The sequence below is a fragment of the Aplysia californica genome, unplaced genomic scaffold (genome assembly GCF_000002075.1).
Source record: "Aplysia californica isolate F4 #8 unplaced genomic scaffold, AplCal3.0 scaffold00370, whole genome shotgun sequence".
Classification (NCBI taxonomy): Eukaryota; Metazoa; Mollusca; class Gastropoda; order Aplysiida; family Aplysiidae; genus Aplysia; species Aplysia californica.
This window is the reverse complement of record NW_004797640.1, coordinates 112,678-138,383: the sequence shown is the minus strand read 5'-3', so window position 1 is coordinate 138,383 and position 25,706 is coordinate 112,678. Positions and strand designations below refer to the sequence as shown.

The 25,706-nt window shown below is 39.1% G+C and overlaps 2 protein-coding genes across 5 annotated transcripts; one reads left to right on the top strand and one right to left on the bottom strand.

The window, feature by feature from the left end:
- Positions 1 to 242: 242 nt before the first annotated feature.
- Positions 243 to 14,446, bottom strand: LOC101854588 (acyl carrier protein, mitochondrial). Of its 4 annotated transcripts, none has more exons than XM_005103378.3 (6): positions 14,207 to 14,446; positions 11,031 to 11,075; positions 5,060 to 5,173; positions 3,595 to 3,682; positions 1,861 to 1,989; positions 243 to 1,129 (listed from the first exon to the last, which is right to left on the bottom strand). In XM_005103378.3, exons 1-5 carry the CDS (start codon positions 14,366 to 14,368, stop codon positions 1,898 to 1,900), a joined length of 501 nt encoding a protein of 166 aa, XP_005103435.1. In that variant the 5' UTR covers positions 14,369 to 14,446; the 3' UTR covers positions 243 to 1,129; positions 1,861 to 1,897. The 4 variants fall into 4 exon arrangements, with proteins under 4 accessions (XP_005103435.1, XP_035826962.1, XP_005103436.1 ...); XM_035971069.1 differs by lacking the exon at positions 5,060 to 5,173 and adding an exon at positions 4,688 to 4,804 and having other exon boundaries at positions 14,207 to 14,445; XM_005103379.3 differs by lacking the exons at positions 5,060 to 5,173; positions 11,031 to 11,075 and adding an exon at positions 4,688 to 4,804 and having other exon boundaries at positions 14,207 to 14,445.
- An 871-nt stretch (positions 14,447 to 15,317) lies between these two features.
- LOC101854349 (cell division control protein 1) lies at positions 15,318 to 25,474 on the top strand. The gene is made up of 9 exons (XM_035971068.1): positions 15,318 to 15,354; positions 15,980 to 16,130; positions 17,397 to 17,507; positions 17,935 to 18,097; positions 18,843 to 18,980; positions 19,493 to 19,633; positions 21,537 to 21,587; positions 21,948 to 22,149; positions 23,875 to 25,474. Exons 2-9 carry the CDS (start codon positions 15,982 to 15,984, stop codon positions 24,033 to 24,035), a joined length of 1,116 nt encoding a protein of 371 aa, XP_035826961.1. The 5' UTR covers positions 15,318 to 15,354; positions 15,980 to 15,981; the 3' UTR covers positions 24,036 to 25,474.
- The last annotated feature ends 232 nt before the right edge of the window (positions 25,475 to 25,706 follow it).

The window sequence follows — 25,706 nt, the reverse complement described above, 5'->3', positions numbered from 1 at the left end:
AGGAGACAATTTTAGAGAAGAAAATTTTTCTGTCGCAACGCAGATTCGAACCCGGGACCTTTGAATGAGAGGCCAACACCTTAACCTCTAAGCCACGAGAGCCCCCTTGCACAAGTCTACATGTCCATGATGTAAATAGTTAAAGCAAAAGACTACTGGCCTCATTTTTCTGAACTGATGCCCACAGCACCAAGACAAAAGAACACAAGACACAAAAAGGAAAAACCAAACAAAAAGCAATATTCTCTCCATCAAATGAACTTTAATCATTGATGTAGTAAACAGTCCAAACTGATCCAAATATGTCTACCAACTACATACAAGTTCCAAACTTCATGTCTCCAATGTTCAAAATCTGAGCAAAAACACTCGCACGGTACAGTCCAGCTACTCCCCGCCGCTGACATCACAATAGAGGCGATTTGGGCATAACTGAGATCGACTACCGCTAGGTGAAATTCTTTTAATTATGTCCATGGTTGTACAATAATGAAACTGGACGTTATCACAAAAAAACAAAAACAAAAACAAAATTTCAAATGTGCGCAGTATTGCTCCTCACCCCAGTCGAAAACACAAAGGGGGGAAAAAATCAAAGTCACAAATTCCAAATAATATTGAATTATTGCATTTAGCATGCGTTTTATTTCTAATGCTTTCTTTTTTTTTTTTTTACATCAAACCGAACAACAAGCTCAGCTCTGAGTTGAAATGGTCTTCGTCCAGCTTATTGAGAACTTTAAAATTTGACTTCTTTATATAAAAATAAACCTGAATAACTAAGACTTTTGTTAATTTTTCCACTGCAGTCTTTAGTTACATCGCCCTTTTTCTCCACAAATGTGGAAAAGCGATAGAAGTTCAAAGCAACGCAGCCCACTCCAAAAAATGAAAGTTCCTTCAAAGATTTAAAAAAGAGAGAATAGATTTCAGGCGTCTGTTTAATCACTGCACAAAAAACAGACATGCGACGATTACTGTTCAGGTCGTAGACTGTAGTAGAAGCTCAAGCAACATGAAAACAGCGACGTTGGATAGAAGAATTGTACACGGTCAACGGACGCACCGTCCTGGCAGTCAGTCAGTCAGAGGCAGTCAACACACTCACTCTCAATGTACAGCTCAGCATCTGGGGGAAAGAAAAAAAAAGAAAGAAAACCCATCATAAGACAACATAAATAACCAGGCCGCAAATATGAAAGCTAACAATCTGTACATTATTAAAATTCAGCAACAACAGGCCTTTCAAGGAAGAACAGCAAAACCAAGTTCAGAACTAACACTAACAGCCAGTTCGAGAAAAAAAGTTCTTAAAATGAGCTTAAAGATAATAAATAAATAGAAAGTCAAACATTCTTTGCAAAGTTACAAACATGCAACGAACGGCACTGCAGAACAAAAAAAGGGGATAACAGAAACAGGAATGCTGGACATGGTTTTCAAATCCACTCTCTCAAACACATTCAATGACATACAATTTCAACCACAGTATATATATTATATACAGATAATCACAGACATCAAAACATGAATTATTTCCCCAGACTATACCAGCGTTAGGAACAACCCAACACCACAGAGATACCAGTGACACGGACAGGGACACCTGACTGGGATTCATAAATGGAACACAAGATTCTTTTTTCAGTACAGGAAATCATCTTTAGAACACTTTCACCAAGAGAAATAAAACATGAAGAAACTTCACTAGTTCCGGACAGATTAACAGTTAAAAACTTCACGTTATATGGAATTTGGTCAAAAGAGTCTCATTTCACCAGCAGTGCTAAAAAAAAACCCAATGTACCTTTCATGTCTCTGTATAATGGTTAACTAAAAGTTAACATACATACGACTTACCATAAAACAACTTTTTTATCCCTACAAAGAAACCCAATCAGTCAAAAATATCTTCTTTGTCCGCGATGTACTGAACAATGTCCCGAGGCCTCATCAAGCGCTCTGAGTCTGCATCGGGGATTTCAAATCCTGGAGATTGAACGAAAAAGTTAAGTTTAGTTTTTGAGTATGAGTTTTATGGCATTTACAACAAAATAAGGTAAAATATAAGAGCTGAAGATTAGAGGCATTACAAGAGAGTAACAAACACAAAAAAGAAGGAGAGATCAGAACGATAGATGTTCGAAAGTAAAGAGGGAGCAAACCACACCAGAGCACCTGAAAACCACCTGGAAGAAAAAAGTTCGAGTGAGCACAACAATCTAAAGCAAAGTCTGCCAAAACATTGTCGCTTCATCATCATGGCCATTTCATCCATTCTTTCTTTTTATCTTTGGAGGAAGCCTCATTTCTCGGGAGCCACCTCTCTCTCTCTCTCTCTCTTCTGGCGCTGTGGCGTCAAAAGCAGCCAGCAATGCCAACTGCACGCAGGAACTCAACACTTGCTCGGAGGTCCTTAACCCTATCCGTACGCCATGGGGTCATTTTGTACTCCCAGGGTTGTATTCTTTACATTTTAGAATACTTCTAGTGCGAAGATCTCTTTCAAACTTTCAGCATTTCTCAAAAAATCATTTTGACAGACTGCTATGCAAAGCGTACGGATCGGATTAACGAGTAAATTTCCCCTTTGGAAAGTGGTGGCACAGAGTTCCCCACATCGCATTGTTGATATGATAGTAAAACACGACGTACGGATAGGGTTATAATTAAAAAGTTCTGAGCGTGGGTCACTGAAAAGTCCTTGCAGCCCTGGAGCAAGGCAGAGCTGCTTTGAACAGTGGTCAACACGCAAGTCACCATGGCAACAAACAGATTTGACCAGCAACAGGTTCAGATTATAATAGTAACATCTGAGGGCCATAGCACAACAGAGCACCCACGATCCCCCTGCAGTGTGGCCATGCAGTGACTAAAGTACTTTAAAAGATTTATGTCCACAAAGATGATACAGATCACACTTTTTTTTTACCTTCCATATATCAAATGAATGTAAATGACATGTTAATTAATCTCATAAAACTAAAACGACGAGTACTCCAGCACAGCTGTTGGCCAGCTAGCAGTTCACACCAAACACTGTTGTAAGAGAAGCCCTCAATGATACGTTTGCACCTTCCCAACATACCTACCTACCCCCACCACACCATTCTACTTATTTTATCATAAAAAGAAAAATGAAAGTCATGTTTCCCCAATATTAAAAAAACCAGAAATGCCAAAAGAACCGCTAAATATATAATGCTCTAGACCTCTATTCTGTCTAAGCTTTTTCAGGCTGCTGCCTCCATAGCACCAAGCTGAGCAATCCCCCCCCCCCCCACCCCCAGGAAGCATTCGATTTTAATGGGGCACACTTGTACACAGTTCAGGGATATCAGCTTTCCAACATAAAATCAGAGGCATGTGGAAAGGTCACCCCACTCGTCAGTTAGTGATGCTGAGTGAACTCCTTAGTTGGGGAAAGAAACTGAACAGATCAAATAAAAAATATGTACAGCAAAGCCTTCAAAATATGTAAAAGGCAAAAGTTTATCCTTACAATTCGAGAAGAAAAAAATAGAAAACTAATAGACCATGGACTTTTTTTTTTTTAAAGTAAGAAAACTAATGTTAACACGCCATCCTACTTACCAAACTCATCTTCAATGGCCATGATGATTTCCACTTGGTCTAAACTGTCCAGGCCCAGGTCGTTCATGAAGTGGGAGTCGGGCGTCAGCTGGACATGGGGGGGGAACAGGGCAACCATTAGCACATGGTGTCATTCAAAAGAAGTTGTTGTCTTTAGATCTTTTTAAATTATAAAATATACAAACACGTTTGCTCAAAGTCCTACACATTAGCAGTTCAGAACACATTCATCGTGAAAGTATGCGTTTATAACTTGAATTCCAAAACCTATAAGAGACCAAAATTTGCTTGCAATGTGAATATAGATACTGAAATATGCTTGCACTAATTTAACTGTTGCAAGGTTCATTTGCAGTTCATGACATGTTGGAATAATAAGAGCTATATATTGCCAGCAACAGAACAGAAATAACTAACAGTCACTGGAAATAAACAAAAAAGGAGAAGACCACTGACAGGCAGCCTTGACTCATATCGCCCCCCCCCCCCCCTCCCCCATGCAGTATGCGTACAAATGACTGACAGCTTTTAACTGATATATGCACTTTGAAAGGAAGAATCAAAATTATTAATTAGTGTCCCCAAAGCTCCAAAAGGTCTCTCTCTCCCACACACACACAAATAAGCATATTGAAATTATTAAATTAAAAAAAAAAAAGATTTTCATTCCAAGACATCATCAAACCAACAAGAAAAAGTCTCAATCAGCCTTATCTTCAATAAATGGGATGTTAATAACAAAAAGCAGCCTCTAAAAATTCCCGTACACAATCACCCAATACAATATGTACTTTCTATGTAAAAAAAAAAAATGACCATCAGACTGTAACATCTTTTGGCTTCACACATGGGAGTTTACATGATCTTCTCTTAATAATCCCTTTGACCCACTCTTTCCCTGAAGAATTAAATCTTATAATCAGCAAAGCAGACCTATAAAAACAAAACTGTAATAATAATAGTTTTAAAACAGCTAGTTCCTTCACACAAAATCTCTATAGATATGTACACTTTAAAAAAGAACTATAATTATTTATTTTTGAGATTCTGAAGCATATTTCCAACAAAAAAAAAAGATTCTTGGGAGATATACCTTTTCGGGGTTAATTTTGTCATACAATTTCAAAACCAGATCAACCCGCTTCTGTATAGTGTCTAAGGTAAGGGGCTGTTTGCCTCCATACCACCTCCTGGGCTGAGAGGACACAAGCTGCAATGAGAGCACAAGGAATGGACACACATAAACTATCAGAACAAACCATAAGCTAAGTTATCATGATGACCCTGATCAGCCAGAAGAAGGAACAATCTTTATTTCGAAAGGACCAAAAACATACTCTCAAAAGAAATATTCAGTCAGAAAAAAAGATTTGAGAACTAGTTCTCTTTTCCAAAATAATTTTTGTTTGAACATTCCTTCTTCCTCGAACCACAAGTCAAAGAAAAACAAAAACAGTTAAAATACCTTTTCAGCATTGATCTTATCATAAGCCTTGCAGATATTCAAAACTTTGTCCCTCACATCATCAATAGAAATTGTGGCAGTGCTAAGGGCCCTCACATATTGGGAGCAGACAAGCTGTTGAAGGTTAAACATAAAGAAATTCATGATTTCAATCTTTACGGAAGGACTTTCGTAATGAGCGTCCACCCCAACAAACACAATACCTAACCCTACCCCTCTATTCTACTCTGTCTCATAGCGGTCGCTTCTTACAGAAGTCCTCCCATCTTTTCAGCCAAACTGTTACAAACTCATAACAATACAGACCACAAGTTTGATTTTATTGGTGCTCACTCTAAAAGTGTTGCGTGTCTTTCAATAGTATCTAAAACAAACAAAATAGTTGAAATACCATCAGATTTTATGGACACAACATAATGATACACCAAGAAATCTATGCAAGTAAACAATTCAGTTTCCCACTATCAAATAAATATCAATTTGACAACAAGAAAGCCAATAATATAATAATGCAGATCTAGATCATGTGGGAAATATAATTTGTCACTGCGATACAAGGCCATGAAATCTTAAAATTTATTGTTCATGTCCCGATCACTTGCAATAGGCCTACCCGCTTCACTTAGTTCACAACCCCTTACACTCACATAAATCTAAGGTCGTCATTATTCGGACTCGAGTCCGAATTCGAGTCCGAATAACATTTTTTTCATATTCGGACTCCAGCCCGAATAAAAAAATCGAAGTGACTATTTCTCCGAACGGTATCCGGCTTCCGGTCTCCTGATTTTTTGCTTATTTATTGCGAGAGTTCGGCGCCAACTTTCATTCTGCCTCTGGTCTGGGATTGGGAAGGAACACCACATGGCAAGCCCGCCTACAGACAACCTTCAGTAACACCCACCACACACCCACCACACACCCACCACCATCATGCACATGTACACACACAAACTTATACACACAATAACTAAATATGATCAGTCGGCAACTTTTGAACGTATGACGAGCTGAGCTGTGGATGGAGAGACAGTGTGAGTGAAAGAGCAGGTGAAAGGAAGAATGTACGAGTGTATGCACAACTAGGCGCTTGAAAAGAGGAAAGAAGCAAAGACGAACTCCTTTTGTACAGTGGGCCTAAGACAGAACTAATGTTTATTGACATACTAAAAAGAACAACCACCAGAACAGACTCACATACATCTTACTCACACATAGATCTAGATCTAGGTACATGAATGTTTCATTTTACTCTTCCACACATATCACAAACTAATATGAACACCTTCCTCACACAAAGGTACATGAATGCTTCATTTTACTCTTCCCCACATATATCACAACACACTCACTTGAACCAGATTCGTTTAAAATCGCTCTTGTAAAACCTTTGCTAAAGAAGCAAAACTTAGATCAGAATGTCTTAAAGAACTATAGACCTGTTTCAAATCTACCTTTTTTGTCTAAAATCCTTGAAAAATTGTCCTCGAGCAGCTTCGTCATCACTGACAAGAAAACAATCTGTTAGAGCCATTCCAATCTGCCTATCGAGCTAACCACAGCACAGAAACAGCACTTCTTTAAGTCATGAATAACATGCTTACTGATTGTGATTCAGGAAAAGTTGTTTTGCTGAGCCTTTTAGATCTATCAGCAGCTTTTGATACAATCGACCATCACATTTTATTGAAGCGATTGGAAGTGTCTTTTGGATTATCTGGGACTGCCCTTAGCTGGTTTTCTTCTTACCTGTCAAATCGTTACCAATCTGTTTTTATTAAAGGGCTTGCTTAAGTCATCAGATCATGCTCTTAAGTATGGGGTCTCCCAGGGCTCAGTCCTCGGTCCAATTTTGTTCACCATTTATACTCAACCACTTGTCAAGGAAATAGTTAAATATGACTTAAAATACCATTTCTATGCTGATGATACCCAAATTTATGGTTCAACATTGTTTACCAACTTGGATGAACTTGTCCATCGTGCAGAAAATTGTATTGCCTTAGTGAAAAACTGGATGAACAAAAATAAATTGATGTTAAATGATAATAAAACAGAAGTCGTTCTGGCAGGCAATGCAAAGTCTGTTAAAGAGGTTGACCATGATCACATTAAAATTGGTGATGCAAAAATTTTATTTTCAAGAAAAGTTAAGAATCTTGGCATCTATTTTGATTCTAGGATGTCAATGTCGGCTGAGGTAAATCATCTATCAGCTGCATGTATTTAGAAATAAGAAAAATTAGTAAAATACGTCATCTGATCAATACCAAGTATACTGCTTTACTAGTAACTAGCTTAATTTTATCTAAACTCGATTATTGTAACTCATTATCAGGAATATCACTGGAGAAAGTTAAAAGACTTCAAACTGTCCAAAACAATGCAGCACGTTTAGTTTTACGGAAAATAAAGCGAGACTCTGCTAAACCTCTTTTACGAACTTTGCATTGGCTTCCTGTTGAGAAAAGGATTGTGTACAAGTTGGCCACCATATGTCACGAATGTTTGAATGATAATGCACCATCATATTTATCAAATCTGTTAAGACTGTACATTCCAACTCGCAGTTTAAGGTCATCAGCTGACAAAAAGAAATCTATTTTACCATTGAATACCAAGGCCCCAAGATCTGGAATGCTTTACCAAGTACGTTGAGAGATATCAAATTTTTCGATTCATTCAAATGTCAGCTGAAGTCGTTTCTGTTTTTAAATTAATAAGATGAATATTTGGAATAATTTTCTTTAGTCAGAACACAACGTTTCATGTTACTGTTGTATGTTGTACTGTATTGTAAAGCGCTCAGAGCCTGTGTACTTTATTAGGGGTTGAGCGCTATATAAATGTCATTTATTATTATTATTATTAACATCTTTTACTCACACACAAGTACTTGAATGCTTCATTTTACTCTATGTATCACAACAAACTCACATGAACATCTTACTCGCACACATACATGAATTTCCCTATCGTTTCTTCTTCTTCTTCCCTGCTCTCTGCTTCTCCAACTTCGTTACTTTTTCTCCTCTTTTCTCTTCTTCCTTCTCCACCCTTTTCTCTCCCTTTCTCTCTTCCTCTTTTCCACTTCTTCCTTTTTTCTTCTCTTCCTCCAATTTCTTCGCCTCCTCCCCACAGCGGATAAGATACTGTGTCTAGACCGCTCACTTAGTTTTTCTTCCACGGTTTCTCCCAACCATCCTCACCACCCTGCCCCCCCCCCTCCCCCGCCCGACAGCCCAGCGCGCAGTCATAAATCACTTGTCAGAGGGGTTAATTGGGGTGACCGCAGCGACACTCCTCCTGTGCTGGGGCAGTAGTAAATATGGCGTTTTAGTGCGAATTGAAAGCCTCCTAACTTTGAAACTATAAATGCTACAAGGCCGATTGAGATTTCATTATAACGTGCTATGTTTGACCTGTAAGCCGGTATAACTTGTTTTCTTGTAAGTCTGATTATATCAGTTTTACAAGGGATTTAAGTAAGTCTGTGATTTTCAAACTGGCATCTTCAATGTTCAGAACTTTTCCAGTTTGGATTTAAATATTTCAATCCGGCCCCCAACGATTTAAACAGAAATTCATGTATCAACTGTGATGACAATTTTCATTTACATGTGCAAGTTTCAAGTGCACTAAGTTATTCTATGATTTTCTGTGATTTTTAAAAAAACCAACCCACCACTCTGAACATTCATCCTTGCTGTTTTTACTTTTCTTGCCTCTACTACATCTGATTTTCGTTGTCATTTTTAACAATATATTTGTCATGGAGTGCCACACTCAACATGATCATATGGTGGGCATTGTGCTCAAACATCATCGCCTTCTTGAGGAGGCCGCACATGATATAGATGTACAGCTGGCACATGATATAGATGTACAGCTGGCACATGATATAGATGTACAGCTGGTCCATCAGTCTATGGAGAATTGCCCGCCTGGAATAGGACAAAATGTGCATATCTACAGCAAAAAATGAAAGAGGGCTGGAAAAAAACGAGGACATTCAGGGCTGTCAGGTTTTGTCGGATAATCCACGAGAAGCAGAGAGATTTGAGAGGGAGGGTTCTAGTGTACATGATCAGCTGTTTTTTAGAGTTTGAGGAGCTTATTCCAAGGTCAAGTCCTGCCTGCTCTGAATTTGATAACATCCTCAAACAACACAACATCACACCACAGGCCTACCACAGCCGTTCATTTATAGGAAACCACTGCCATAAATACATCACAGCCCATGTGTACAGACAGCTAGCATCATTTTTAACAAAAAGAACAGTTGCATGTACACGAAATCAAAGCATAATAGACACCGCATTAATTGTTCTGAGAGAGAAATTTGTTCACGTAAAAGACACCTTCAAAGATATCCACACAGTAATTGCACATGGAAAGCCAATCACTTTAGAGAGAATACCACATATTCAGTCATGCATCACACGATATATGTCTTTATACAGAAACATATTTGGCAAATAAAAGGTCTTGAGTCGATAGTGCTGTAAAACATGTGAACTCAATCAAAATCAATCAAAAGAAAAGGTCATCCCCAACCAACACATCCTTGAGAAACACTGCGTTCCTTGGATACAAAAATGTGGGTTTGGAATGGCCTTCCATGGTGAGCAAGGGGGTGAGCTAATTCATGCAACCGAGGCCAAGCTGGAAAAATGAGTAGTAGCAATAACAGACAAAGAAAAACACGTCAAAACAATCATGCAGTCACAAGACGTCCAAACCCACCCTAAGCTACTCTGTCGTGTGCACCACCAATCAAAAGACGAAAGCTTACAGCGGAAAAATGAAATAATTCCTCCAGTCCAGCAATATTGTGTTCTTTTTGTATTTTGTGTTTAGGTTGTGTTTTCATAAGTGTATCGGCAAGAAAACATCTGTTCTGTAGTTACATGTATCGTGGATATCGCTATGAAAAAACAAGGTCGCAAAGCAAGAGTATTGCAAAAATCAACTTCAAACCTGAATAATTACGGATCCAGAAAGTTCTTGCATACCCCCCTTTGTGAGTACAAATTTCATTATGTTCTCAGTCCTGTGTGTAAATTTGATTGAATTCGTTGGGGGCAATCACATTTAAATTGATGTTTATAATTGATTACCCATGACACATTAAATTTATCAAATTAAGTCTCCTTTTTGAGAACTTCACAGCTTTTGAGTGTAATATACCATGTTCTTCCGATTTCTTCATTTTCTTCCTTAATATGTTGAATATTTACGTGGTCTTTATTAAAATATTCATCTTACATTAGCTTTGGCTCACTGTGCTGGTAAACTTTGCAAAAAATACAAGAGCGCTGCCGGTGTTCGGCTGATTAGGGAAATCCCCGGCGGCGCAGGTAAATGACCCCGTGACCTGGGGAAGTGCGGGCTTGCTTGCCTCGCGCCAGCCGAAACTAAATGGGCGCTCCATAACCGCTGTGTCCCATGCTTTGTACTTTGCCCCTAATTAAGATATACTTAGGGGCCTGAGCTCGCTTCTCTGTGTTGAAACCATAGAGTTCCAGCTTGCTGGTACGGGCAGGTTGACGAACGAGGGGGCAGGAGTGAGTTGATTGTACAAATCAAGGTACTTTCTGTATGCCCCCTCGTTCTCCTTAGGTTCGATTTTGTGACAATGGCAACGGTGGACCCAATGCATGTCTGATGCCATCCATCCAGTGGCAATGGCGTGATCAATTAGCTTGTCAAGGACAAAGCAAAAGTGTTGTCCTGAGGCAGTTTTTGGGGGGCTTGGGGTGTCACCAGAGTTTCATCTTCCAATGGTCTCAATGCCTGCTCAGGTAGACAATAGACATAGTCCTGGTTGTCCACAGGATCCCGAGCTGGTGTTGAAACCAAAGGTAGCTAAAACTCTGCTGCAAGATCCAGGAAGTCCTCGGAGGTACGTTCGACCCCGAGAACTCCAGACCTGCGGTCAAAAAGTTTAGGGCATCAACTGACTACTCACAACGAGAAACAAGGGCAGTTGGGGGAATGCCAGCAAGTTCTTCTTCTGAAACAGAAGCAAGGAGCAGGAACAATATCACAACATGTGGAAACAGTGGCTGGAAGAACATCATCACAACATGTGTATACATTGGACAGAGGAACATCATCATCATCATTACATACAACGGGATAGAGTTTCCTTCATATAAATTTGTTTCAAACATAAAAAAAGAAAAATCTAAAGTCGCTCATTTTCTAATGAATCCGTGTCTAAATAGATCTATCTAGATCTAGATCTATATCAAATCATAGAAACTAAAAAATCTAAAGTACTAAGATGCCATCCATAGTCCGTCAAGAAATAACTATTTTTCAAGTCACGCACCATGCAAAAAATGCGGGGTGACGGTATGGGGTACATCCCTAACAAATTGTACCCCATACCGTCACCCCCGCTACCGTCGTCAATTGTCACAAGAAAGAGCAGCGAATGGTTTGTGGCGGTAACTAGACACCTTATAAACTGAATAAAAATGCTAAACGAATCCTGAGGGTACGATTACAGAACCAATAGCTTATTTCCCATGACACATTGCACATCTGCAAGCCGTAATGGCTGAACGAGGTTCTTACCTTTGGAGATGAAATGGATTATTTCTGCTCACACAGGTGTCTGATTCTGCTCAAAATTGTTGAACTTGAAAACAAAACAATATTGAACGGAATTGTATAGCAGACATCATTCCAGGTTATCATATAATTGTCTGGTTGTCTAATTTTGGCCGAATGCGTGCCAACTGACGGTCTGACGTACATGACGGTATGCCGTACATAGGCTATAGATCTAGATCTAATTCTACATATTTCCTTTCACAGACCAACAACTCAGGTCACTTGACACACAACACAGTATCAATAGCAGAATACTAAGAAATTTTTTTTAATAGAAAAGCAAGTGATGCACTTTGCATAGGGCGGAAAACACAGCAGAGGGCAAAATGGCACTTTCTGTATTCTAAACAATTTTTCTCAGAAATGGTATAACTGTGTGTGTGTATCTTTAGTTGATATCGTAGAGTGAAGTTTCGAGAAGCTGGGACAGCAACATTTTTGTGAGTTTTTACTTTTTGTGAAAGTTGTGGTTTTGTGAAGTTCCTGGACCCATGGAATGACGACAGACAATGTTTACTTGACAACAGAACACATGGAGAGAAGGGTAAGTCTAATTTATTTTTTTCATAATTTTTAATGGTAATTTTGCTAAGAATTTGTTCTAGAATGATAATAGTATGATTTGGCATTAAAAACATGAAATTAATCACGATTTTCTAAAAAATATTTTTTTAAATCCTAATTGCTTGCATTGTCGGCATGGTATGTCGTTTTTCCACTTAATTCTAAATTTGTTACTTTTAGCATATTTTTTGTTTTAGTTGCCACTAAACATGTTTTGACAATGTTTTAATCATAACAGCGATAATTTGTATTTTAAAAAGGAAGAAAAATAGATTTTAAAAGATTTACGGCTATTCATTCACGATCATTCGGGTTTCCGTCGCTCGTATTCCACCGGGTGAACAAACTGGAATTTGCGATCACGGCACAACGATCTCGCAGTAATTGTCCAAAATGAAGTTTTTAACAGTTCTAGGCCATAGTTTCATCGTTTTTATTCATTTTCTAACATTTATTGTTAAATTAAGTTTGAAAACCCGCATTTTTCACGTCTGTCGTGCATCGGTCGGACTTTGCGCAGGTCGAACAAACAAGACCCGTGAACAACAAAATGAGGCTAAATCTAAGTCTTAAATGCGATTTTCAACCCAAATATCACGAAATGTAAGTCATTATCCATGCTAGTTTCATTTTCAGCGTAAATAAATCTTTAAATTGCTCCATGATGTGAGATAATGGCCTAAATCTAATTTTTTCGTAAGCACGACACGAAATCGCCGCGAAGGCAAGAAAATGGCGGCCGCGTAATCCGAAAGGGGGAGGAAGGGGGGGAATGCATTTCAAAGATCATTGTGTTGCGATGTTCAGAATAGAATTAGATAGGCCTCGATCTACTTAAATTAGCTTCCAATGAATCTTAGTTAGTTTTTTTAATATTTTAAATTTAATTTAATGAACAAGAAGACAAGACAGTCAAAATCAATTGTGGAAACATGCAATATAGTGGTCAAGTCTTCTGAATGGCTATGCCATGAATATAAGTTGTCAGTTACTCAAGATAGTGAACAAAGAGTAGTCTAGACACAAAAGAAAGATGTTTCTTTAGGAGACTGCTGTTTCATGTTATGAGGAAAAGAAATCAAATAAGGTTGTGCAGAATGCGAGAAAGAAGGCCTACAAGGGACTCACTAAATACAAATACAATAAGAAAGAGACAAATGTAGGTGTGATACATTCAATTGACATTTTCAAAAAGCCTAGAACATCTACTACTTACTGAAAAAATAGAGGCCAAAAGAGGCAAGGGTGGACATATTCTGCCATGGTTAGTAAACGGCTAAAATTGTTAGTTCCGATTGAAATAAATTTAACAAATCAGATCATAATATTTATTACAAATAATGGACTGTTTTTCTCAACTAAGTTCTTTATTTCTCAAGGTGTGTTAGTAGGTTAAGGTTAAAATGCTCAAGGAGGATGACTTCAGTGTGAGATTTATGGAAAAGAGCAGCCCCAGCGACGTCTTTTCCAAGAGCAACGATGTGTAATGTTGGTCTAATCATAAATAAGGGATCACCAGACTTCTTCACCTGGACAAATACAAAAGGACTAACAAGAAGCATTAGATCTCAAGGCCATTATTTTCATTTTTCCATTTTTTTTCTCATGTCCACTCATTAATTGGTGTAATAAATATTTTTTGCCAAAAGAAAATAGGCCATTTGAAGTAGATTCTAGATGCCAGCATTGCCTGTGTGTTTTCCGCCATAGAGCCGAGCATGTACACTTCCCTTGAAATGCTGAGGATGATAAAGCATCCAGTAAATGTAACCCTTGGGTTACCCTTTCTAAAAAGGGGATTATTTATCTACAGGGTCAGTCAATAAAACCTCGAGTCTCGATGCAGTGACTAGCGACTACAACGAACTTTTCTTTACTTTACTTTTTTGCCTTTGCTGCAGCAGTGTGAGGCAACGGCGCATCAATATCATGGAGTTTGCTAATGAATGTCATGCTTACCGGTTGCAAAGAGGCACCGCTGACGAGGACATTCTGTACTGGGCTCTGGTGGCGTTCATTTACATGGCGCAAAACACTGACAGCTCCTAGCCGAGGAACCGTTGTCCTCCCCACGTTTGCGATTGTGCAAAGTGACCTCAAGTTCTTGACCAAAGTCGCCATTATTGCTCCGTACAGTGTCTGTCTGTACAAACTGGTACAAATTCAACTCGTCGACCTTTCCTTTCGTCACCCTTCAGGACCTGGCCAGGTACGCGGTGCCTTTTGTGTTGTGAGAAAAAAAATCTCCGACATTACAGACGAACTCCATAACGGGAATTATAACATTCTTTTCGTCCTTGACAAATCACAAACACAGTTTTAGGGATCCATTCCTGAAAATCATGTTTGCACAATGTTTAAAGTACAGATCTACACCTAAGGCTCATTTAATACGTGTACGTAGAAGCTCAGTGAGGTCAGAATGGTTGTGCTCATTGCCCCTGTCTATCAAAAGAATTACATTACATAATTATTCACGTACATTAATGACAAATAATATAGGCTAGCTTATGTCTTTATCTAAGACTGCAGAGTATATTTGACAACAAATAATTGCAATTTCTGTAACATTCAGCACCATTTCAGGGACCGTATGTATCATAGTTCTGGTTGGGTGGGTTTGGTTGTTTGTTGTTGTTGGTTTGTTAGGGAGGGAGTTGTGGGTAGTTTACGAGTGTTATTCCTTGGGGGAAACACGTACATGTAGGGTAGGTGTGCTTACGTTAATAAAAGACAAAGTCTATTGTGGACGCCATACACTCTCAATCAAACAGGATTGTTGTCAACCCAAACTGGCAAATGCTCTGGGGCGAAAAATAATACAATCATTTCATTGTAATTGTAATATCCCCCTCTTGTTGTTGTGTTTTATTTTAATACCAATATTTAGACCTCTTCTTTGTCATGACTTTGTTTTATCAATTTTGATAAGGAAAGATACTTTTCGGAAGTGGTTGGAGCACAACGTTTATTTGTTATACCCATGTAATTAAAAGACTATCTGATGTGTCGGGAAAAAACACGATATATACCTAACACGAGTAGTTCTTCTAGTGAAGGAGTACAAAAGTTTAGGTTGACTGTTTACAAATGGTCGCCACAAGCAAGTAACAGGCTCAGTTTTCACTTTAGTCTTTAGTATACGTAACTTTAGTGATGTATAACTTGTGCTATAATCTTTGATGCCTAATGTATTGTTCAGATAATCCTCTCGACTGATGTTGATATATGAAAGAGTCGTTTTCCCAGCCAGCAGGCATTATAAGAGGGTTGGAGTTACGGATTTATACTCTACAGTACTAGTCCTACTCTAGTGAAGTGCTAGATCTAGTTCTATAGTCTAGTTAATGTCAGTCAGCCGCCGGTATGACGGAGCAGAGCAGAATGCTGGCTGTACCAGACCTGTTGATCCACTGTACTCAGTTCTGGTTTTGATTGTGAACTATTTTAGGTTGGTATCATAGGCCGGAGACGGAAGTTCGGAATTTTGAGGGGGGGGGGGGGGGGGGGGGGATTTAGGTGCATGGCCATGAGCTGATTAGGTTTATTTTCAGGGAAAGTGTTAAGTTCTTTCATTCCTGCATAATTTTTTTATATTTTGGACCATATTCTTACGGTACCTCCAAAACTTTCTAGAAAATATTATGTTCATTTGCTACCATGTTTAAAAATGAAAAACTGTTTTGAGTCTGCTATAAAAGTCTTATCCTTGATTTTGTCTGTGATCCACAGGAATGGTGTCTTTACTCATTATGCAGCGCCGCTTTCGAAACCTTTCAATACAAAAAGTTGCTTTTGCTTTGGTGATCATCGTTGTGGCTTTCAATGAGTTCTTAGTGTACAGCTTCCAAACTTTTAGATGGACTCGTATTTCAAAAGACAGGTAATGGATGTCATAATTTTATTGAACTGTGCACTGATAATGTGTTACTTTCAAACCGACAAATTTTATTAATTATGTATAAATTGTGAAATGCTGAGACAGCAAGTGATTTTATGCACCTCTCCTTATGCTTTTGTCAGATTAATCTTGAGTTCACTCCTTTGAACTTCTAAGGAAGTGGGCTTTTTCCCACTACTTATACGTAGTTGGCTTTGAATTTTCTATTTTTTTCATGAAAGCTAATAATGCCATACTACAATTGCCAATTTTTCAAAATAACAGATGTTCAATGCATTATTTTTTTGTCCATTTTTCAGATGAACCAAATACAATTCAAAAATTAACTCTATGCCTTTGATAACCTGGAATGGAACCAAAAACTTTGACATTTACTCTAGCTGGACCCCCTTTCGATGAAAGGAATGATGGGTGCATTAACATCAACTGAAAGTCATTGGCCTACAACTTTAATTTTACACTTTACTGGAATGGAGCAATAAATCTTGAGAGAAAAGTGACACACGTGTTTCCAAGTTGCCAAATTGATCTAATAGATCTATAGATTGATTCTCTATTCCGCCTTCGTGGTTGTACACTCCAGAATTTCAAAGGTGTGAAACCAGTGCACTCGGATAGTGAACGGAAACCTCACTTGTTTACAATGGCGTCTTAGAAGACGGACGTTCCCAAGATTATGTGTGGACGAAACAAAGCATTTTGGAAAAATCTGGGAAAGGCAGCTTGCGTGGATTTTTTAAAGTTAGGTCCTAGCCACATGGATGCTGAGGACGCCTGCAAAGTTTCAAAGGTGTGGGTTTGTGCACAAAGCCTCCCAAGAAAACATGAGGCTAAATCTATACAGGTCACACACTTAAAATAGTTCTCAGTATTGCGTGACAATGCGCGATAATATCGAACGGAAGTACGACTTGAAATAAACAAACCTGGCGGATTTTCTAAAATTATAGAGACAGAAGCGTCGGCCTACAAAAACGATTGGCGAAATAAAGAAATATAGCTTTTTGTAGCAAAACTGTCTCAAAACTGAAAAAATGAAGGGCGTCATGATCTGGAGAATATTTTAAAGAATCTTTTGGCGAAAATCGCATGTCGATCGATGCAGCCATTAAAAAGCCTTTTGAATAGCAAAATTTGGCCACCACAAATAGATAATAGAAAACATCTTCTCTCTTGTCTAACCCCCCGTAGGTATACCCTCTGTGCAGCGTATCGTTGCTCTTTGTATCACCCGACCTTATTTTTCAGAGCCCCCACTGAGGAAATGGTTGTGCTGTTTGCATCAGATCCGCAGCTTATTGGAGTTCAAGACGAACTGGGCTTCCCTATTGGGAGTATCGCCAGATGGGATTCTGACAGGTGAGAGGTGTGGTACTTGTTCATGGTGAGGGAGAAAGTGAGTGTGTGGGTCACAGGGGGGGGGGGGTGAGTGACACAGATAAAGGGGGACAGACAGACAGACAGAGATAGAGAAAGTGATTTGTTTGCTGGATGCCTGTAAATGATCATCATTATCATCATTATCTGGTGCCTTGCCGACTGGCGTGGGTGATCATGGACCTCCGCTTCACTGTCTTGCGTTGCAGCGATGGTGACTGTAACGATAGTTTGTATATTTTGTGCTGAATAAGCAGGTAAAAGCTCACAGTATATTCTCTTCAATGAAGGATCAATATATAAAATATATTATTTTATCTTGTTATCTTATACCGTGCTGAAAAGATTTTGTTGTGTGTACCAAGGAGATTTTAGTCCTGCTCAATTCTTGATTTCTTGACGTCCTCAGATATCTGCAGAAGACATTTTCTCGAGCGTATGCCCACACTCAGCCCGACGTGATCGTGTTCCTGGGAGACATCATGGATGAGGGCAGCAAGGCCACGGAGGCGGAGTATCAGTCGTACCTGCAGAGGTTCCACAGTATATTTCCTGAGACAAAAATTACAAAAGTATGTCGTAGACTTTGAACTACTGAATCTTTTTCTTTTCAGTTCTGATGAAATTAATACATTCACAGTACACTGTTTTTCCCAAAGACTTTAAATCCTTGGACCAGAGCACAGGCGATGTAAAAATCTAACAGGCGGCCCAAAGGAACCTTTTGTCAGCGTTTGCAAACATAAGCAGCTAAACTGTTACCAGAAAAGATGTTTTACTTCATAATTGGTTATGTGGAAGGTGAATTTGGTTGGGTTACTGTTCAGATTTAGTTCTTGAAACTTCTTGGTCTGACAAAAACTGGTTTCAAAAGCTGTTTTAAATTTGAGGGGGACAGTACTGGAAAGATTAGAAAGTTAAATGTAACCCAAAATTTTTTCTTCTAGGACAATGACTGATGCTTTGCACACTTTTGATTGACTTTATAAAGACTTTGGTTGAGAAGTCAGCAGCCTTCAATGTGAATCATGTTTTTATACAGACAAATAACGAGTTTTAGTAACTGTTATAAGTTACTGTTCTTGTAATGTACTGATCTTGTGGTACCAGCATCTGTGGTGCATTGGTCAGGCTCTTTGCCATTGCATTCAGAAAACATGAGAGTTGGTTCCCAAGTGGAAAAGTAATTTTATCGAGTATCTCCATCTCCTGTGATCAGCCAGGGATGCGTTGATGGAGATGATAAACGTTTTTGATCGTTACAATCTTTAGAATCGAGTGGTAAATTCTTTTCTTTCTTTTTTTTCCTCTACACAGACTGTGATCATCCCAGGAGACAACGACATCGGTGGAGAGGGACGAGATTTCAGAACTCCCTTCAAAGTGGACCGGTTTGAGAAGCACTTTGAGAATCTCACCGGAGTGGTCAAACACGGATTTATTGACTTTATGAAGGTGAGAATGTGCATGAGAAGTTGTGACAGTATTTTCTGTACCAGTTTCTCAGCGGCTAAACATTGCAGTGTCAGTCAGTATTACCAAATTACGGAGAAGTTTTTCTATTTACCCTGTTACTGTTTCAAAGTTTTGTGGTTGGGAAAATGTATACATATATATATAATGTGTATATGATTTGGTGTCTCTTTGTATGTCACAATTTTTTAGTTGTTCCTCCCAGTCTCTACATTATGGAAAAGTCTGATGTCATTAGGGGCTATCAATTTTATCTTACTCATGCTCTCATCTGTGTTCAACCTTACAAGGTGTTTTCTTTAGGGTCAAAAAAAGATTTCCGAGTTTTTGTTGTCATGTCAAAGGTACTTTGGACAGAAATATTAATTTTCTGAAACATGGAAAGGGAACAGCCAGTTTGATTTCTTGCTAGTTTTATTTTCTTTCACCTGGTAGGACAGTTCAGAAGTTGCTTTTTACCACAATGAACTCAAGTTATTCTTTTGTCTTTTCAGCTGGACATTCGCTTGAACGTGGACAAAGTCTTGGAGACAAAGAGGTTGATATCAAATCTGGCACCGAAACTGAAAGAACCGCTGCGCATCATCATAAACCACGAGACAGTCATGTCCAAGATGAAAGGAACAATATACCCTGTAAGCAACAATCTGTTTATATGTGAGGTGTGCTGACAAAATAAGTTACTGATCAGATTTCAGCCTGATGGAAATAGATGTGTTAGATTTATAGGTTGAGTTTTTACAATTTATTAGTATGAAATAATCATAGGCAAGTTAAACTTGAAGAGAATGATGTTGGTTTAGAATCTATGAATATGACCCTTGTGTCAGATTTTGACCAATATCTCCATTCATAAATTGCAAGAAGTAACTCATTTTTTTCAGCACGCCTGACATATATGGTATTGTTTTGAATGATTGTTATATATATTGTAAATATTTTCCTCCCTGATCAGCATGATTTAGATATTTTAGGAGGCTGGATGTTATGACTTTACCTGTCCGTCCACCTTGGGCTGAGCAGTGGGATCCAGTGTCTCATCAGAAAGATGGAGATCTTTAATTTTAATAACATGGACATCCTAATGTGTGAATAGAACTCATCTATTTTTCATGCAACAGAGAACAGCCAAACCAGTATGCTACTAACACCGATATGCTTTAGTTTGTTTAATAAAGGAAAAGATCAAAAGTCAAAAGGGATTTAGTGGTCTCAATTTTATGGAAGGAAATGTCACACGTAACTTGGTTGTTCTCAGTTTTGGGTACTTGGAGCCCTATCCTGACGTGATGCTGAGGGGAACTTTCCCAGCAAGGATGGAAGAACTTCAGACCCCACTTGTTTTGATAATAAGAGTAAAAATAAATGTTATACGTAGTGTGCCTATCCTTATCTGAAAGTAAGCTCTATACCCTTTTTGATTTATTACTTCCCCCAAATAGACCCTGTAATATTCTGAAACATTCTCAGGTATTTGAAACCCTGGAATGTGAGTAACTTTTGCCAAGACATCACTCAAGTTTCTTACAGTCTGTTGTGTACTCTTAAAGTTTTTTTGAAGAAAAATATACAATACGCTTAGAGACGACACAACTAGCTTCATCTCGGGTGAGTTGCACCAACTATTGAACGTCAAGGGAAATGATCCTGCGACGACTAGATGAAGAGCAGTATTATGATGAGTTATTTCCCTTTGACCAAAACTGAGATGGTCTTCAGGTTTTCCTGTGCTATGTGATATAATCACATAGCATAGAAGAGGAAGAAAAGGAGATTATCACTGCCACTGCGTAGCTGCCAAGTGGGTGCTTTGTGCTGTGTATAGTGTGTACCTGTAGCTGCCAATTCACTGGCAGTGTTGCTAAAAAAATTTACATTGTTTAGAAAGGGAATATGACTTAACTCAGGCGGATGGCTGGCAATATAACGGGGCATATGTGTAATTTGTGTAGGCCTATTTAGGCATCCCTTTTTTTGCAGAGGCTAAACATTGTGGAAAGCAGGGGTGGTGGTACAATTAAGAGGAGGAGGGAGCAGAGTTTGGATTGTACTCAAATGAGCGGTTGATGAACACTTTCCGCCCTAGAGCGCGCAACACTTATCCCCACGGACCAGGATATAGGTGCGGTACATGCTATATCACACCAGCGCTGATCAGCGTCACATGGAGAAAAGAGAAGGCTTCTTACCGTTGCTGATCGACGTCCCGTGGAGGCAAAGTGTTAATGAAGGAGACAGCCTTGTTGGGTTCAGAATGTCTGAAATTGGTGGGGACCCAGTGCAAGACAGATCAAGAGTGATCATAGCTATAATCATATGGGTCAGAGCCAATACTACCTCAAGTTGGGTGAAGCTCTTTTGCAATCAGGAAGTTCCTTGATAGATCGTTGATTCTGTGATGATGTCTGGTGTTGTTATCTATGAATGAGGAGAAGAAGAAGATTGTGGATTTGTAAAAAGTACTTTGGTGTATTGAACAATGTGGCTCACTCTTTCTATAATTCAACCAGATGATTCTTTTCTCTTTTTTGTCATCAGATACTGAGAATGGCTCAACCTAACATTCTCTTCACCGGTCACTGGCATGTGGTATGTGGTCTACTTTTTCTTGGTACATTGAACATATTTATATTGTGCCAATTACACTTTATTTCTGGACTGTAGAAAAGTTTGATTAATGCATGTTATAGAATTGATATCTGTGTAACGTCAACTATGTGTTTATTAGCATGATATCGATGTCGTAAAAACATTTTCTCCTCCTTTTTTTTGTGTACATTACTCTCTTGTAACACCTCTAATCTTTGGCACTTATTAAACCAAATTGTGCTGCAAGTGCCATGAAAATAAAATGATAAAACTTTTACTTTAAAAAAGGAACAAAACAAGTTGATATTGTAAAAATTCTCGTCTTTGTTTTGTTCATCCTGCTGCTCCTGTGTTGTCCAGTCGGAGATGTTTGAGTGCGGGACGTGTCTGTCGGAGAACGAGGACATAGACCACTGGCCGTACAACCTGAGGGGACTCAAGAACATCAAGGACTTCATCGAGGTGGACTTGACCAACCTGATCGGTGTGAACGAGATACTGGTTCCCACGTGCAGTTACCGCATGGGGGAGCCGAACATGGGCTACGGAGTGGCTCACATAGGTGAGTGGGTCATGATACGATTCAAAGTTAGTATAATTCCTCATCATCATCAATGCCTTTAACCCCTGGCAGGATATAGGCCGCATACAAGCTCCTTCCATTTCTCTCTATCCTGGGCCAACCTTCCTAGCTCGTTCCAAGTGAGCTTCATCTCTCTCATGTCCCTTTCCACACATCTCCTCCATGTTTCCCGTGGCCTACCCCTGCATCGTGCTCCCTGTGGGTTCCATTGCAGTGACTGTCTTGTGATGTTTCCGCTGGGCTTTCTGAAGGTGTTTCCCATCCACTTTCTTAGTCCTATTTCTACTTCTATATCCTTTTGTCCTGTCCTTTCCCATAGCTCTTCATTTCTTATTCTATCCTGCCACTTAATCCTTAGGATACCCCTCATACATCTGTTGATGAAAGTTGATGAAAGTCTGGACTTTATTCAGCGCTGTCTTTTAGTAGGTAGCGTAAACACGACCTCGCGACCTTCCGACCGCGTGGTATCGGTAAAATCGGGGTAATTCTGATCGCTGTTTCTTTGCTCTTTCACTATAAAACACCAAATGCCGTACACCTTTTAAAAGTTCAGCTTTTCCTCGTTGCAATGGTGTAAGTTGTTTATATGTCCGATTATTAGGAGCTGGAGAATCGCCGACGAAAGTGAAGCCCCTCGCGGTCGGAATGCGAGGTCGGCCGGTTGAAAAATTGACACGAGTGCATTCCAATGCTTCGTGGAACGAGGGATGATTAAATACCGTCTTTTCATTGGCGGAGAACTGTAGAGCTTTAAACGGGCTTTCCCGTGATATAAGTTTAGCCTTTGGCGTCTTTATAGAAAGCTTTTAAAAATACCGTCAAAATGTTTAAAGATCCCTTTTTACACAAAATATGTATAATACCGACTTATAACAGGTATCAATTTAAAGATCAGTTCATTTTCTATTAGAATAAAGTTATTAACTTGGAATTATTTTTCATCAATCCTTCCGCGAGACTCGGAAAGCATGTGACCCGGCACGCCGGGTACACTACAGTATAGAGCTGACTCGCTCGCCGCGTGGGCCGGTGCGGCGCCGGCGGGGTCAACACTGTGTTTTTGTCGAAATAACGACAGATCATCGTGTTTGAGGCGATAAAATACTGATTTGTAAAGATCTTACAGTCTTGAAAAAAATTAGGCTCCATATATTTGTTATAGTGATTGTACTCTGTTAATGTGGAGATGTTTAGTGCACTTGGTACTCTTTTATTGTCTGTCAAACATGGGGTTGCAGCCTGTGACTGACTTCAACAAATTTGATCAAACTTTAAACAACTACAATTTTCTTTAAAATTGACGGAGAGGTTAAAGAATGGTACCAAAATGCTCAGTGGATATAGGCCTTTCAAATGGAACAGATAAATTTGGCATACAGCTAGTTTGAAAATTTAGTTTCTGGTACCTACTTTTAGTATAATTGACATGACATCATTTTTGTATTTGTATCCATTAAAGTTGCTCTAACATTTTGTATCAAAAAGGAGATGAATTGAAATCCATTCCCATATGGATGAAGAGAGGAAACTTCATTATCAAAAGTGCCTTTCCCAAGGTCACAACCCCTTATAGTATAGGATTCAAATCCATGACCCTACAGTTGAGAGTGTTAAAGCCTAATCAGTAGATCACTGGTCTGTAAATCAGCACCCTACTTGTGTGTTTCACCAACACGTGTGTGTGTGTGTTATCTTCCCCAGAGCGGTCGGGGCGTCTGAGGTACACGGTCCTGTGGCTCCCCGCGCGCTACACGCTGCTCTACATCTACGTGGTGGCGCTGGTCATCGTGTCCGTACTCCTACTGGTCAGTTTTGTCACGGCGCCGCGCTCCAAGGTCAGGCCACCCTCCTCTTACAGATGACACTGACTGCAGCTTGGGGCCTGGTTTTTCGTGGGTTTTTTTGTGGTTGTTTTTTTTTAATCGTTTTATAAAAGTTGCTGCTGAATTATTGTGCGTTGTGATATTGAAGATCTGAATATCACTACCGTCAGTTTCTTATTTGTTCATTCATTTTACAATGTGTTGTAGAATTTGTTTCATATAATTGTTTACATATGAAATGTCTTCTTGCAATTTTACTTTCTTTGCTCTGTAATATTTCTATTACCATTCTTTTTTCCAGCAAGTTTTGAAAGTAAAGCATGCCATGTTCGTTTTTTTGTTTTTATATTTTATTTTGGTTGCCATGAACGATGCAACTGCATATACCCTTTTTATCCCTTATGACGATGGATTATGCATTGTTTAGTGGTTTTGCCTCTCTGTCTATCTTTAAAGCTTTTCTTTCTTTGCAATGTTTTTCAGATCTAGAAAAACCACCAAAGTTGCAAAGATATGATTGTAGTACTCAGGTAGATAGTTATCACACAAGCAATACATTTAACACTTCCCCGTCACTTTGCACAATAATGCGACAGTGAAAATGATTCATTCCGATCACCTGGCGCAGAAAGGAGAAGTCCGTTGCCGTCACTCTTCTGGCTGGGTGACCAGGTGGGGTATTTTGTACTGCTGGCTGGGTGACCAGGTGGGGTATTTTGTACTGCTGGCTGTGTGACTGCAAGGTGTTAAGAAGTACAGATCCACTCCAGTTTAAGAGAAGAAGGCAATATGCTTTTTATACACCACAATGTCCGATTGTAACGGTCAGTGTGTGTACTTGACGTGTAGATATTTACACGAACATTTGTGTGCTTCCGGAACAAGTTGTTTATTTATTTATTGTCAAGTCGTTGCATCGAAGACTGCCATCTGTTCAGTGCTGTTATTCAGCGTGTATTCTGAAAGTGACTCATACTTGATGTGTTGATATACGAGCGTATATATATATGCACTGGTTCATTCATCGTACGTGAAGGGGTCGATGATTGAACGAACAGAACAGAGTTATAATGACATATCATTTTTCGTTTGTTAGCTTTACTGATTGGTCCAAGTTCAAAGATTGATGATTTATATGGACGGGTAAAGCAGTGGAAAAATCAAGCAATATCCAGCGATGTTTTAGTTTCCATGCTTTTTAGTGAGTGGCACAATGAGAAAGGGGACCGATTGTATTTTATTAACAATGTAACTTCTTCCTTTGAACCTTTTGGGGTATGTAGACCCTAATGTGCATTTGAAAGAACTGTAATAGGTTACTTACTTATCGTCATTTTAAATACAGTCGAAATTGTGCGAGATGGCCACCCATTGTCAGGAAGAAAAGTAGTGGTTGTCTTAGACAGGTGGATGTCTTGGGCAAGAGTCGTTATCGTTATAATGTTCTAAAAAAAAAATGCAGTGAAGGAGGGAAGTAAGTTGGAAGTGGCAGTTTGGACAGGTGATTGTCTTGTACAGTTAATGATTGTCTTGGACAGGTGATTATCTTGGACAGGTGGCTGTAAGAGCAGGTTCGACTGTAATTAAAATGTGAATGGTGTTATTTTATGCTTATGGTGCATTTTTAAAATGTATGGGAAATCCTGCTAAATATTATGCTTACATTGTATTTTTGTATTGAAGGACCAATGAATTGGATACTGGTAGTGG